At 36.4% G+C, this 16,514-nt stretch overlaps 2 protein-coding genes across 3 annotated transcripts in view; one reads left to right on the forward strand and one right to left on the reverse strand.

Annotated features, from left to right (window-relative positions):
* LOC117792195 (G protein-coupled receptor kinase 2) overlaps positions 1 to 12,373 on the reverse strand; it is a 61,937-nt gene extending 49,564 nt beyond the window's left edge. For both annotated transcript variants that reach the window (XM_034632229.1, XM_034632227.1), the window contains exons 1-2: positions 11,494 to 12,373; positions 5,627 to 5,658 (exon numbers count right to left, since the gene is read on the reverse strand). The gene's annotated coding sequence lies outside the window, so the exon portion shown is untranslated. The remainder of the gene's footprint in view (positions 1 to 5,626; positions 5,659 to 11,493) is intronic.
* An 880-nt stretch (positions 12,374 to 13,253) lies between these two features.
* Positions 13,254 to 16,502, forward strand: LOC117789656 (polyribonucleotide nucleotidyltransferase 1, mitochondrial). The gene is made up of 4 exons (XM_034628730.1): positions 13,254 to 13,619; positions 13,679 to 14,098; positions 14,208 to 15,428; positions 15,802 to 16,502. The coding sequence occupies exons 1-4, from the start codon at positions 13,480 to 13,482 to the stop codon at positions 16,334 to 16,336; spliced, it is 2,316 nt and encodes a 771-aa protein (XP_034484621.1). The 5' UTR covers positions 13,254 to 13,479; the 3' UTR covers positions 16,337 to 16,502.
* Positions 16,503 to 16,514: the final 12 nt, after the last annotated feature.

The following is a 16,514-nucleotide window of genomic DNA, read 5'->3' on the forward strand; positions in this document are numbered from 1 at the left end:
TGATAATAATTACGCGGCAGTTGTCTATATGAGACAGGTCTATGCCAAGTATTTATATTACTTTATTTCATAATTAATTAATGAGCACTTACACACATGCTTACACATGTATTAATAAATGCAAAAGTATGCGTATGTGTTGTGTGATGTGTGTTATATAATTATTTTATAATTGAATTCTAAGTTTAACCGCAACGTGGAAAATGTGACACAACAGCGTATTTTAATCAACATTATAAATAAATACGGTCATGTTTAAATTATTAACTTTGTAATCATAATATGAATAATTATGGGCTATAAAATGACATCGATTTTATATTAAAACAAAGAAAAAAACTTAATTAGTAATGACAGCTCAGAAAAGAACCACAAAATTATAAAAAAAATAAAATATACTCTTTTTTCGTCATGTGGAATAAGTATAGTTTAAAAAATTACAACATGTTTTTGCTGTTTGTTTTTGTTTACATGTAACAAAATATATATATTTATTCCCAAACTAAATTTTGTGCATAAATTGAAAATGTAATCAAAATATTTAATTGCATTTAAGATATGAATAGTTCATAAAATAGTGTCATTGATAAATAATTAATTAACATTTCCATTCAATCATAATTTGCACATTTAACTTGGCTATTAAGCATACATTTAGCCACGCCCACAACGTGCACATATGTCAAAGCTCTAGGCACTTGTTGGTAGGTGCTCATTTTAGGTATCTTAATGTGGAGTGTAAGTAAACAAACAACAACAAGAGTAACAACAACAACAGCAACAACATAAGTAGACCCGCATTGCGCCAAGGCTGGCCCGCATTTGACCCGGCCAAAAGCTATACGAATTGACTGAGTAAGGCCACCTGTATCAATATAAGTATTTACTTATATGTATGTCTGTATGCGTATATGTTTCTTATATATATATTTATAGATTAGACTCTATGTGTTTGTGTGTCTGTCAAACCTCATTTAAATACTATGACGATGTTTTATTGACACTGTGTGTATGTTTTAATTTGGCTTTTGCCTTTCACCGCTGACCGTTTGTCGCGTTTCTCTTCTCTCTCTCTGTCTCTACCCCGCCCCTCATATTATTTGCTGGCACCTGCTATAAATAAAAACGGATCGGTTTGACGTCACTGTGACGTCATTGTGAATCGACAGCAATAACAAGGCATAAACATTAACTTAATCATTTGTATTTAAAAGTGTCTAAGCAATGTCTTGTCAAAAACTGGTTTCAACACTTTGGACATGCGTTCTTCTCTTCACCTGTTCTCTTCTCTTCACCTCGCCTCGTTTTGTTTGTTTATATATTTCTATCATTATTTATTTGTTGTCTTATTATTCAAGATTTACATAATCACTTCAATTTCGATTTATTGACACAATTACAGTAGCTCGTGTGTATTTACAAGTTTTACAACACTGTGCAAATATTTACATTACATATTCTTATATATATCTTTGTGTTCTTCACATTTTCATTTCAATTTTTGTAGTTTTTGCCTCGAGAATCAAAAATATTTTTATTAACTTGACTGAGCTTCGTGTTTACATTTTATATCCAATGCATTATTGCAGCAGTCGCTCTGGTTTTTACTGCTCCCCTCCCTTGTTTCTACCCTTCTTGGCCCCCAGTCTAGTTCTTGATTTAGTTTTATTATTGGTCATTTGCATTAATTGCCAACAACGACGCTGCCATTTGAATTGAATTTCCAACACAAAGTGTTGGCAATTTTTGAAATGCTCATAAACTTGACGCATTTATTTTTGATTCGTGTTTTATTTCTTTCGGTATTTCTTGATATTTTTCTTATTTTTCTGTTTTTTTTTTCGCATTATTACTATTATTTTGCTTTCTGGCACAAGGCTAACAATTGCGTTAAATGATCAGCATTCGTCGTTGTTGTGGTTGCTGTTGTTGGTATCGAAAGCTTTATGAATGATCGTTGGTCAAGCCTTTTGGGTCTTTCGCCCGTGTAATGCATAAACAAATAACGGATGAGAAAACAAACACGACCAAAACAGCCATGACAGCCGACAGCGAGCTGTTAATTCAAATGTCGTAATACACCTATCAATCGATATATTTACATACATATCTATATATATATTTATGAATTTATACAAAGTCGAGCAAGAATCAAACGCAATAGTTTTCATTTTAGACACAATTTTTACATATTCTCTCGCTAACGAATTTATCAATCAAATGCAATTGCAATGTGAACTGGCAAATAGCAATCGCATGGCATAAATTCAATAAAATACATATTTTTTTGGAATTTATGGCCAGTTCAATATTTGCCAATTGCCATCCCACCCCGGCAAAGCCTTTGTGCCGAGCACGTAGTTAAACTGCTCTCGAATTGTAAAATTCCAGAAGCACAAGTATATCATATAGAAGAAATATGAACTGGGTTGACAGAATGAATTTAGATACATTCAGAAACTTGTATTAATAATAAAAAAAGAATACCTTATTTTGTAACTTTTATGATAGAAATACAAAATAAATTATTTTGTTTAAGCTGTATAAATTATATTGCCCAGAAACAAATTAATGTTCAAGTCAGTTTTTGTAGATGAAAATCAAGACAAAAAGCCTCTTAATTTTTGAGAAGTACTTGCATCAAAATTTGGTTGCATTTTATAAAATTCTTTTTTTTTTGCTCGAGATAAAATTTAACTAATTTTTAACGATAATGTTTAATTATTAATTTTCAGCTGTTTCAAAATTCAAGTATAGTTAATAAATTATATTTAGAAAAATAAAGATATTTATATTTTCAGAACTGAATAACAGAATTGGAAAAGACTACGCTTCAACATGAACATAGGGCTCAAACGTTAAAAAGTTAATTTCAACTATAAGCTGACAATTCTTTGACACTTGCTGCAATCATATGTCAACTCTAAGCGAGGCCAAAATGGTTATTAACTGATATTACCTGCCACATTATGATTTCATAATTTAACAGGTAAATCAAGGGAACAATTGTCAAGCTGGTGGCCTTCAAAAGGGCACTCATAAATGCAGTTAAATAAGAAAATGAATATTATGATGCAGCACTTACTGGGCGAAGACCAGGCTGTTAAGCAAATCTCACTGACAGTTAGCCAACTAACTGAAACCAACAGCAGCCACAATGACAATGATGATGATGATCAACGCGACAGCAACAAAAGCAACACGAAGCGACGCTGCATGCAACCAGACAACAAAGTGGACGACACACAGTGTGGCAGGTCTCAAGTGAACTGAGTCCAGTTGAGCTGACCTGAGCTTACGTCCCCATATGCATAAATGAGGGGAATGCTTTATTTACTTCATGCTTGTGCACTAAATAAACCAGGTTGGCTCAAAAGCAAAATAAAAAGAATAATATTAAAAACCAGAGTCAATATTTGCTAAAAGTTTTGCATTGGCCGTTAGCTTTATGGCCGCTTTGTTGTTTTGCCGTTTTTTTTAAATTTTGCCACCGGACACAACCAGACAATATATAAAAGATTTAAATTCTGCAGCCACAAATGAGCAAAGAAAGCATATATCATTAAAATCTATGAGTCGTCAAAGCTGAGAACAAAAGCTTAACTGACTAAACTTTTTATGCCATAAATAAAGATAAATTATTATAAAAAAATATATATATGGATGTAGAAATAAATACATATATTAATATATAGTAAAATAAATAGTGAATAAAAAGTATCGCAAGTCTAGCTAAAATATTACTTTTAGATATTTAGAAATTTCACAAGAATCTCTTCTTTTTTTTGTCAAAATGTCCCTTAGTTAATTAACTTGGTACATTCCAATTTAAAGTAAAATATAAATAGACATGAATAAATATTCACCCAAATTATCTATCTACATTTTCTGAGCACAAAACGTTCGACTTTCGCCAATGTTCAATCTTTTTAGCGTAATCGAATTTGATTTACGACAACTGTGCAGAAAGTTGTCCGACACTTTCAATTAAAACAAAAAAATATAAAAAAAAAAAATAGTAAGGTAAGAAAATAGTTGAAAATATTTAGCAGGTAGGCGAGCAGAGAAAACAGAGAAACGATGTCACATCCTACGAGTGATTGTCAAAATTTATGAGCTCATAAAGATTTCAACCGAAAGTCATTATGAAAAAATGGCCGTCAGCTGATGTCGCTGGCAATTGTGGGACGTTTCCAATACATGCACTTTACGAGTGTCTCAGTTTTACAGTTTTTAGTTTTCAGCTCAGTTTTTGTCTCGTGCAATATACGGTGAGCGACAAACGTGGGAGAACAACTTTTAAGTTTGGACTGTTCCATAAAAATGGCCAAGTTTGTGCAAGCCAAGTGCAGTTCCAACATCCCGTGCTTAAAGTACACTTCTCTTCTCTTCTCTCTCTCTCTCTCTCTCTATTGTATATACATATATTCTTTTTTACTTATTTTCGTGATGTTGCAGTGCTGTCAAGTGCTGCAAGCGGCAAAGTTTACTCTTTAATAGGGTACATGCATGTGCAAGTGAACTATATCATGTGTCATGCCTATATATATAGAACTGTTTGTCCTGATATTTGATATTTGTGCAGCCCTAACGTTAAGACCAATAAGGCTGAAAGTTTGACACAACATAGCTGAGACAAATTCATAGTGCAATAAGACGGCTGTTTGCGCAGCAGCTGTTTACAGGGTATTTCTTCGCATATACTTTATGCAAGTTTTGCTTCACACGCCCACAAATTAAAGGGGGAGTTGAAAAATTACCTTAGCTAAACTTTTTCACAACATGCACAAATGCATCTTGGATTTGTTTTGTTGCTGTTGCAAAATAAAACAAATGTGTCGCAAAAAGGGGCATGTGGCGGGAGCAAATGGCAACATGACAGCGCTGCAGCAAAAGGCAAAAGTTTATGGGGCACAATACACAACAAACGTTAAAACAAAGCAGCAACAACAACAAAAGAAAAAAAACACTGCATGAAAACACAACGAAAAGTTAAACACTCAAAATGTTTGTACAGTTCTCTTTCTCTCTCTTGTTTATCTATCTCTATCGCTAGCTATCTCCTTCTAATATTGGCTGTCAGGGGGTTATTTTTTATGGAAACTATACTAAATATTTCCAAACTATAAAGAACACAGTTCGCTTTCAGGAACTAAACGAGATTGGTGACGAGTTCGAAGCCCAGCGCCAAAATAGAATTATTGACTGCACAAAGGCGGGCACCACTGCGTGCCACAACCACAATATCAACCAGGCGAAACAGAAACCACAGCGACAGATGCGTCAGCAACATCGGAAGAGGAAAAGATTTAATCATTTACCTCAACACAATCGTGCACCGGATGCCTTACAAAGTATACATAAATTTCATTTTCAACAGTAAATTTAAGTGTGCTCGACAAGTATAAAAAGTATATACATTTTTTAGGGTAGCATATCAATTAATTTCAAATAAAAAACTTCCCATTTTTGCCAATTTAAGAGAATACAAAAAAGGGAAATCAAAAAAAGTAAACAGGGTTCAAATATAAAATTTGTATATAATTTTTAGAGTAACCATAAATATTGATACATATATTTTTATTATCTATTTACCTTAACATTAAAATCATTTAAGTATGCTTACCTTGAATGCTGCACAGACAAAGTCGCAGTTATCTGAAAGATAAAAGGATATTTTTTAAATAAGTATTTAATTTCAAAAGAAAATATGAGAAACAATATATCAGCATAATTAAATAGTGGACTAGAGCTCTGCTTAAGGTCAACATTAAGTGCTTAGCCAAAGTTATCGGCAAAAATTAAATAAAAAATATAAATTCGCGTATGGCTTGATCTCACATAACACACAGAGTGCAGCCGAGTCAAAAAGACCACCCAGGATTTGGCTTAAAGAGAAGTTCTCGGTAACAAAGCGGCGACCACAATGGCTCGACCTCTCCATCTCTCTCCCTCTCTGTCTCACTTTTAGCGTTCTCGGCTGGCTGAGCAATATTGTTAATGAATTCTACATGTATGACTGGGCTGGGCGATTGGACGCGGTGTTTTTTAGTCGGCAACGGGGCCCAAAGCCGGAGCCTGGGGCAAAGCATGAGCCAGTTTTGTCTGCAAACCAGGCGAATTTCTTTCTTGCTTCATTTCATTTTTATACTCTGTCAATGAGTATTATGTATAAGTCACGAAACATGCAGCGCGTTAAAAATTTTACTGCAGGCAGTACATATATCGCAAACGCCCATATGGCATAATTATATTATATAGCTAGCATAGATCAGTCAAAAGAATGTTGTCTTATACTTTATAATCAAATTTAAATCAAACCACGGCATTGTTTATACACTATATTATAGAGAAATCGATCGTTAATAAACTTTAAGTATTGAAAAACCTTTGTTTTTCGAAATTTTCCACGGATACTTGGTATTGTCTTGTACATAATAAATATGGAACCAGTACATCATATAATTATAATTTAAACACCGGTCTATGAGAGTGTATCAAATCTTCGGCATTGCAAAGACAACCCTTCTTTCGTGTTTTGCATAAAAATGTCTGTAGACTGTTGTTGCTGTTGCTTTGTTCTTTATTACATTTGTTTTGTGTGCTGTTGCCATGTCGCAGTGTCAAGGTGTTGGCCACATGGCGCTGTTCATGCATATATGTATTTACAGCTGCCACAGCCGCTGACTTTAGTTGGGGGTTCAATGCACAAATGATTGGTTTTTAAGTGCATGTGGCGATGGTGTTGATGATTTAACTTTTTCTTTCGTCACACTGCTCTTTTGTTGTTGCATAACTTTCAATGACACTTTGAATAATTTTTCCCTTGCCCCATTTTGGCTGACATGCTGATGGATCCTCCACTTTGCTGTTCCAAATCAAAAAAACAAAAAAAAATAATGGTAAAGGTAAAGTTTCTAGTAGCAGGTAACATATTTTACAGATTTGTATTAAATCGACCAAGTTTAAAGGTTCACGTGTCAAAGTGGCAATAACACTCAGTCAAAGCAAAGCCAAATGGGATGAGGGTATGTGTTTAATCAAAATTGAGTGAAGAAATAAAAGAATAAGAAGAAAAACGCATTGTTTTTTTATTGGGTACTAACCAAAACTGCTACTATCTATCATTCTTCATTTTTTAACTCTGGTAAATTATAATAAAATCATTATTTTGAGTTACATTCTTTACAAATCGAAGAATCATTTAACTAAATAATTTTAAAGGTTTAAAAAATTAAGCAAAATAGAAAAACAATTTAAAATAGCGGCAAATTATTATCTTAAGTTAGAAATAAATTTTTAAAATAATAATTATGATAATAATCTATAGTTTGGAAACAATTGTGAAAATATAATATATTTTCTATGTATTAAACTAAAGAACTTTGGTATAAACAGTCTGAAATTGCGAAAAAAAAAAAAAGAATGAACAATAAAGATGCCTAAAAACACAAAATTGATTTAAATCATTTCTTAAGAATTGAAGCATAACGAATGCTGAGCAATTGGTATTTTGACTTCGGGCCAAATTCGACTCATCAGCATTTTATTTAGGGGTAAGTACGAGTTTCTTTTTATAGGGGCATCACGTAAAGCGCTTTTCAAATATGCGAGTCGAAAAGAACAAATAAAATGGCCGTAAGCCAAAACAAGACGAACACGTCCTAAGAAAGCAAAGGAACTCACTGAAGCAGACGGCAAAAGTTTATCAAGGTCATTACAGCAGGTTGCTCTCCTGTGCCATCCTTGTCAGTCCTTGACAGTTTACCTGTCTGTCTGTATGTTGGTCTGTTGGTCTGTTGGTCTGTCTGTCTGACCGTCCGGGCCGTCCCGCTTGATTAGCTGAAATTTCTTATCAAAACGATGACAGCCAGGTGAAAGTAGAACAAGAAGAAGACTGTAATCAGCCTTGAATACAGGAAATTAAGTATAAACACATAGTTCATTTTACGCGAACTGTTCAAGTGGATAAGGTCTTAAATATTAATTCATCAGTTGAACAAGCAATACCAAATATCATCTCTCTCTGTCTTTATCTATTTTTCTGTAATGTTTACCATGTGGGATTAAATGGATTTCATGTGAATTTATTGTCTGCTGTTTTGGTTGTTGTTATTTCATTTCTCGTAGAATACTTGTATACAATTTACATATAAAGATTATACTTAAAAGATTATACTGATAAGATGCTGGCACAAACACATTTAAGTGAAACTGAAATCATTTATATTTTTCTTCGTCTAGCATAAAGTGTTTTTCTGCTTCAACTTCCAATTGACACTTTAATTGAGTTCAGCTGTATTTCCAAAGAAATAACCCGTAATCATAACTTTTGTTGAAAATGTCAAATCCAATCAAAGATTTCATACAATACAGCTGGTAATAAGATCAATTTCTAGGGGGTTGCAAGGATTAATTGGATTGAAAATCAACAATGGGTTGACTTGTAAGGAAAAACGTCAGCACACACATGTTTCCTCATACGTCAAGAGAATTTTATAGCCAACTACAATATGTTTTCCATGGGTTCAGGTAGATGCATTGGTAAATCCATTAAAGACTCTGTGTATTGTATAAAATTAAAAATTAAATTAGAAACTTTAATTTTTAAATGAAGATTTAATAACAAATAATTTTAAATTGCTAATTTAAGCCGTTCAATAATTGAAAGCTGCTTAAGTTTCTAATCCGTTTGCCTCTTTTGGTTTTCTAGTTTGGGCCGCAAAAATGAGTTAAGCGGATTTTCATGCGATTTTGGTGGCCATCTAATGGATGAACGCTTAGCAACACATTTTGCCACGCCCACTTTCGGTCTGTGTGGGTGCTAGGGGGCGTGCGACAATTAATATCAATTCCGTTTGGCCATTAACATGGCCGAAAACATATTGGCTAACAAGTGTCAAAGTCGCGCCAAATTAGGGCAAAGCCAATGACGAAACGTGGCCAGAAGGGGAAAAAAAAGAAGCAAGGCGAGGCCGGAACAGGGATTGGAATTAGGAATACAGAATAAAGGAATGAAATTGAATGAAATGGAATGAGGTGGCAGCACTTTAACGCCATGACGCGTGCAAACGATGAGCAGCATGTGGCCAATCCCCAATCGACCAGGCCAGAACAGGAATAAGCCAAACACGAATGGGTTCAGTTCAGTATTGTGTTTGGGGTGCTTCGTTGTCCTTGTTGATAATAATATTCGATTGAGTTTTATTTGCTTTGGGGTTTGGTTCGTCCTGCTCGTCCAGCTCATTGATGGTTTATTGTCTTTGCCAGTCGGACAATATACAATATACAATATACACATCATGTATTGTATTTTCGATATGTCCACATGTGGCCCCTCCTGAAACTATGACGCAAACAAAATGGTAACGCCACTCGAATGCTTTTTATGATGCCACAAAATGTAGTCTGCCGCTTTCCTGGAGTCGTTTCCTAATGACAATGATAATTTAGGGATGGGTCTCGATATCGGCGATATTGATATTTTATCGGAAAAGGGCATCTATATGTGTAAAATTAATTAAAAACTAAAAATAAATATTTTATTTGTTAAAATAGTTTCTTCAATTTATTTAACCTCGCTTTGCCAATATATAATGCGAAAGTTTATTTATTAGGCTTTAAATACAAATTTAACTGATTACTACTGATCTTTTTAATATTTATTTTATTATGATAATTTTAAAATTCTATGTGCTATTTTTTTTTCAATGTCAATTTCGATATTTTCACCGATAACCATCTCTAAATATCAACTGATTGGCCAAAAAGGACACAACGCCACATGTGGCTAACTCTGGCCAAGCGTCGTGTCGCAATTGAGTCTGTAAATTGAAAACGGAACAGAGACCGATGTTGCCGACGCTGCTGCTGACGTTGTTGCTGCGCTGCTTCTGCTGCTGCCGTTGATGAGTGATGAAGCGGAAGCAGCTGACGCTATCAGCAAATGCTAAGCGCCCCCTAATTATGCAGCCCGTCTGGCAATCGACAATCAGTGTCACTTACAATGACATACAACAAAAACAAATGCAAAGAAGATAACAACAAAACAAAACAACACTACGCAACGCAACGCAAGAGCAAATAAATAAATATCGAGCACTTTGCACGAGTTGTTTAAACGATTTCCAACATTTCAAGCACTAAATATCAATGTTTACCAAATAAATATAAATCCACTCATTAATTTCATATTTATCAGGGATTGCAAATAAGAGTTATGAGTTTTACAAAAATCTTAGGAATATTAATTTTAAAAAATTAAAATCCTGAAAAATTTTAGAATTTTTTTTAAATTTCTTCTTCCGTTCTAAATAAAAGACAAGTTAATAATGAAAATGGAAATTCAATTTTTATTTCATATTCTATTTTATATTTATAAAAAATAAAATAACTAAATAACTTTTATTTTCTTTATAAATAAAAATATTTGTTTTATTGAATTCCAGCTCCGAAGAAATCGTGTAGTTTAGTTTTACTATAATTAAATACGTATGAAAATAGTGAACCCAATTCGCTGTATTATTATCCAATATTCAATATCAATCACGTGTGCTACATGTAAAAACGTTTTGTACCAAATTTTTAAAATAATATTTTCATTTCCAATGCAAGTGTATCAAGTTTTTTAAAAATATATTTCTATTCGTGGTGTTCTTATACAAACCAATTGAAAATCAATTTAAAATCCATTCATTTCTGGTTTACATTTCTGGACCACCCCTATATATTACAAAATAGTGTACCATAATAAATATTTAATCTTGTCAAATCTCTTAAGAATTTATTAGACATTTGAAAACGCTGTTATAGATTTGTAGAACACACCTGATTAGCATCGATTTTCACATCGATAAGCAGAATATTGAATAATTTCGATAGATCTGCAAAACTTTATCGATTCGCTTCGTACAAAAAAGAGACAAACAACAACAAAGAACACAATGATGAAGTCGTTTATAGAAATCGACCGGAAGAGCGCATAGCATACATAATGAGTGTCTGTTTGTTTTGCTCTTTTTGTTGTTGTTATTTTAGCAAGCAGAGGTTGAAGAGGCCTAGCAGATAAGAGAACAACAAGAGTGATAAGAATAGCAACGACATCGACATCGCGGAGGCTTTCACTCTCGTTGGCGATGGCGCAACCAAGTGGGTAAGTCATTGTGTGAGTGAGTGAGTGACTGAGTGTGTGACTGAGTGAGTGGCAGGTCATAAAACACTCGATGCATGTGCAACATGCAGCAGAAAGAGCATCAAAGGCATCGATAAACTTAATGAAATTGTGGAGTCCATGGCGGAACAGCAGAGAAGAAAAGAGAACGTGTAAATTACAGTAAATACTTTAAAGCACTTATGCAGCGGATGCAGCGACGCTGGCAGAGCAGCCAGCTAATGAGGTGTGACAATTAAAAGGCGACAGACAAATGGGCGCAACTGAGTGAGAGTGGGAGTGAGTGAGACAGAGTATGAGTGGGAGTGAGTAAGGAAATTTACCTTGTTTGTTTTTACGTTGAAACTTGCTTAATACTTAGGTTAAGTATGCAGTTTTTGGAATTTTGTTCGCAACAATCAGAGAAATGTGGCTGATAAGCTGGCGCCGTTGATAAGGTTAAAAACACATGCAATTCGCAGAAGAAACACACGGTCACAACACACTGTGCAGCATAAACAAATGAACGACGAAGGCGACGGAAAGAGTCTCCTTGTGACGACAACGCCTAGAGTAGCAATTTTCCGGCTTTTCACACACGCGACGAAAGCAACGACAACGACGACGACGACGTCGGCAGTGGCAGTGGCAGCGACAGCGGCGTCAACGAAGGCGGCACGCTTTCTCGGCAAGTTTAGCTTTTTGTTGGAATTGCTTTTGCTTCACTGTGCTGCTGCTGTTGTTGAATTTTCGGTTTTTGTTGTTGTTGTCGCACGACTCCAATATGTACTTTTATTTGTTGTTTTTATTTTGTTTTTTTTAATTTGACCGCATTTGTCGATTTTGGTTTTTTTTTTTTTTTTTTTTGTTGTTGCTGTTGCTGTTGCTGCTGCTGCTGTTGCGGCTCTCTTTGCGTTTTGCTTTTGGCCAACACAACGCACACACTTACAAGCACATGCACACGCACACACACTGACTTGCAGGGCAGCGCAAACACACACGCACACACAAATATACACAAAAGAGCAAGAGCGGCACAAAATGCCCAAAAATTTTAAACACTTGAATTTAATTGGCTTGCACAACACGCACGTTCAACTTTGCATAAATTGCGGCTTAGACGCGTATGTATTAACAAACCTTTTGAAACAATTTATACGTCCGCGCTAGCAAAAGAGGTGTACACCCACGTCCGTTCGTAACACAAATGCTGCTAATCTTAATTACACATACACTGTTTTTTACACATACATACGCATAGGTGCAAAGGCTGCCACACTGTAAAGTTTGCCGATCTGGTTTGATTTTTTTGTACTTAAAAAAACAAGTACATTTCCGAAATTGGGTGTTTTTCATTTTTGTAATTAATTTCGGATTTTTTACTTTTTATTCTCAAGAATTTTTTAATGTTTGCATATTTTTTTTAGAATTTTCTTGATTTTTCGATATAATTTTTAACTATAAAAAATTTAATTAAGTTTTCTAACTTCTCTTCCCTTTATTAAAATGTTAACCTTAATTTTGTCTGATTTCTAAATTTTAATATTCATCAAATTATTTATTTTTCATTGAGTTTTTTGCAATTTGAAATTTGCAATTTTTATCAAATTTAAATTTAGCAACTATCAAAATGTTAAGACACTGTTAAGGCAGCAAGTTCGCAATTCGATAAATGTTGGGCATCTGTTATTTCACAGCGTGCTAAAACCCAATTGGCACTGTTAGGTAAACAAAATATATCGATAAAATTGTCGTCACAATTTAATTTAGCCGGCCGGATCGAGCAAATTCAATTTTTTTATGTTAATTAGCAATAGAATTTTGGAACAACATTAATAAATCACTGACACTTTTTTAACTTAAAATTAGATAAAATAAAAATGATTATTTTTATGATGGCACCACCATCGTAATTTAATTTAAAAAAAAATTCTGAACTTCGAATTTAAAATAAAATTTTAAAATTTCTATCTTTAAAAAACCAACGAAAAAAAAGATACTCTTGGAAAATCTAATACGAACTCCAAAGATCTGGCAGCGTTCAAATAAACGGCAACGTTTTTCTGCCATGTGGCAACGTCTTGTTTGTTATGCGGAACAAACTTGTGGAATTTAAAGTAGTTTTTGTTAATTAAAATGAGTAAACCAAGCTGTTAGGTTAGCGTTTATAATCGTAATAAAAGTATTGAGTGAGGGCTTATCAATAACTGTAATTGCTAAGAACATTCAATTATATGAGAGTGCTTAGCATTTTAGTGAACAGGTGACTCGAGATTCGTTGCAGCCGTTTCTTACCGGCAAATAAATAATTTAGATAACTCATTCGCGCTATGATTTTCACGAGAAAAACATGGAAATTGTTCAACAATCGCCTGAAATGTCTGACTGCTGTGCGACTGAATAACCGCCGCTGTCTGCAGAGTGCCGCAAATCCCGATGGAGCATCCGTGGAAGTCAATTTCAGCAATGGGTAAAGAATGTCGCATGTTTATTAAGAAAACATTTCATAATTCATTGAATTAATTGCAGTCGAAATATGACCTTCAGCTCGGGAAAACTGGCGCGCTTTGCCAATGGCACGGCTGTCTGCCAAATGGGCGACACGGCGGTCATGGTCACGGCTGTGGCCAAGGCGAAGGCAACTCCTGGCCAGAATTTCATGCCCCTCGTGGTTGACTATCGACTGAAGAATGCCGCCTCGGGACGCATTCCCATGAACTTCATGCGACGAGAGCTGGGCCCCTCGGAGAAGGAGATCTTGTCCGCCCGCCTCATAGATCGCTCCCTGCGTCCGCTCTTCAACAAGGACTATCGCAATGAGACACAACTCGTGTGCAACATGCTGGCCATGGATGCCGTTCACTCTCCCGATGTCCTGGCCATCAATGCGGCCTCCATGGCGCTCTCACTGAGTGATATACCCTGGAATGGACCCATAGGAGCTGTGCGGTGAGTGCAACTAGCTGAAATGCAACAAGAAAAGAAGGTTCCATCATTCCTAAGGCAGCTTTATGGTGTATTGTCGGATTTTAATAAATGATCTCATTATATTCTCCAGTGTTGGCCTTTGTGATGGTGAGGTGCTTGTAAATCCCACGCGACGAGAGCTGCAATCCTCGCAGCTGGATTTGGTGGTGTCGGCCACCAAGCAGAATCTAGTGGTCATGCTGGAGGGCAAGGGAAACGTAGTCCTGATGCAGGATCTGCTCAAGGCAATCAAACAAGGAACACGCGAGGCACAATTAATCATTCATGAAATTGAACGTCTGCAAAAATCGTATGGCCGAAAGAAAAGAATTGTGGATGAAGTGCCAGAACCGGAGCCAGAGTTGGTGCAGGCGGTGCGGAGCATGTGCGAGATGCGATTGCGGGAGATCTTCCAGGATGAACAGCACGACAAGATGTCTCGCGACATGGCCGTTAACGAAGTGCGGGCGAATGTCATCGATAAAGTGTGGTCCTCCTATCCGGACATAGAGCCTTCCATCATTGCCGAGGAGTTCAACAAGGCCTGCCGTCTAATCTTTCGTGAGCTGATCTTCGAGCGCAATCGACGCTGTGATGGTCGCGATTACGACAGTCTGCGTAAGATAAACTGCCAAGTGGATATGTACAAACCGCTGCACGGGTCGGCGTTGTTTCAGCGTGGACAGACGCAGGTCTTCTGCACGGTCAGTCTTGACTCTCCGGAGAGCGCCATGAAGCTGGACACGCTGGCAGCTTTAGACAGTGGCGGCTTGAAGGCCAAGAACTTTATGCTGCACTACGAATTCCCGCCTTATGCCACCGGAGAGGTGGGACGCATTGGTCCACTTGGACGCCGTGAGCTGGGACATGGTGCCTTGGCGGAGCGATCCTTGCTGCCCACACTGCCTCACGATTATCCCTTTACGGTGCGCTTGACATCGGAGGTGCTGGAGTCAAATGGTTCCAGCAGCATGGCGAGCGTTTGTGGAGGATCGCTGGCACTCATGGATGCGGGTGTTCCAGTAACTGCACCTGCCGCGGGAGTGGCCATTGGACTGGTTACCAAGTACGAGAATAATGATACGAAGCATCTGCAGGATTATCGCATATTGACAGACATACTGGGCATAGAGGATTACATGGGCGATATGGACATGAAGGTAGCTGGCACACGCAAAGGCTTCACTGCGATTCAAGCGGATCTCAAGATACCAGGCATACCTCTAAAGGTGGTCATGGAGTCTCTGCAGAAAGCCACGGATGCCAAGTCCAAAATACTTGATATTATGGGCGAGGCCATCAGGGAGCCACGGTAAGATGAAATCACATTTCATTAACATTCAAAAAAAGTACTGCTAAATAAATGACTTGATACACCAAATAAATATTGAAAATGTATCTATTTGCTTAAAATAATAATTATGGATACTTAATTTCATTAGAAAAATAATTAATTTAATTTTTAAAATTTGTAGTTAGTTGAAAATTTTGGTTATTGAAGTAGTTTTTTAATTATATCAAAAATACTTTTTCAATATTATTCATGTATTAAATTTAATATCGTTCATCACAAAATTGGATTGAAAAACTTTCATCACTAGACTTTCTGATTGTAGGGTTTTTTTTTTGGAAGATGAATAAGCTCTCTTCAATCAATCCAAACTAATCTCTATCCGTTCTTTTAGCAAATACCGCAAGGACTGTTGGCCAGTCAGCGAAAGTCTGAACGTGGAGCCGCATCAACGCTCGCAGCTCATCGGTCCCAGTGGACTGCACATGAAGCGCATCTATCTGGAAACGGGAACCACGTTGACCGCTGCCGACGACAACAGTTTTACAGTCTTTGCGCCTTCCCAGGCGGCCATGGATGAGGCGAAGGAGCTGATCGATGGTTACATGATCAGAGAACGTGTGCCTAATTTGGAATTCGGTGGAATATATACTGCCAAAATTACTGAACTGAGAGATACGGGTGTCATGGTCATTTTATATCCCAGCATGCCGCCCGCGTTGCTTCACAATTCGCAGCTGGATCAGCGCAAGATTGCACATCCTTCAGCGCTGAACCTGGAAGTTGGCCAGGAAATTCAAGTGAAATACTTTGGCCGTGATCCTGTCTCGGGTTTCATGCGTCTGTCCCGCAAAGTGCTTCAGGGTCCAGCAGTTGGCATCACAAGGAGTCATAACAAATCTTCACCAGCTGAAGAGTCCTCCTCGTGAGTTCGGAGGATTATCTCGTGCAGTTGCATAGTTTCTCTTGTTAATACTTTGTTTTTTTAGACATGCAATTGTATATTTTGTAGGTTTGTTTGTGTATATTAAACAAAGTATCTTTAATATGAAATGTGTAAAATAGTTTGTTGAAAATACATTTTAATGTACAATTTATGAAGGTGTT

The sequence above is a fragment of the Drosophila innubila genome (genome assembly GCF_004354385.1).
Source record: "Drosophila innubila isolate TH190305 chromosome 3R unlocalized genomic scaffold, UK_Dinn_1.0 2_E_3R, whole genome shotgun sequence".
Lineage (NCBI taxonomy): Eukaryota > Metazoa > Arthropoda > Insecta > Diptera > Drosophilidae > Drosophila > Drosophila innubila.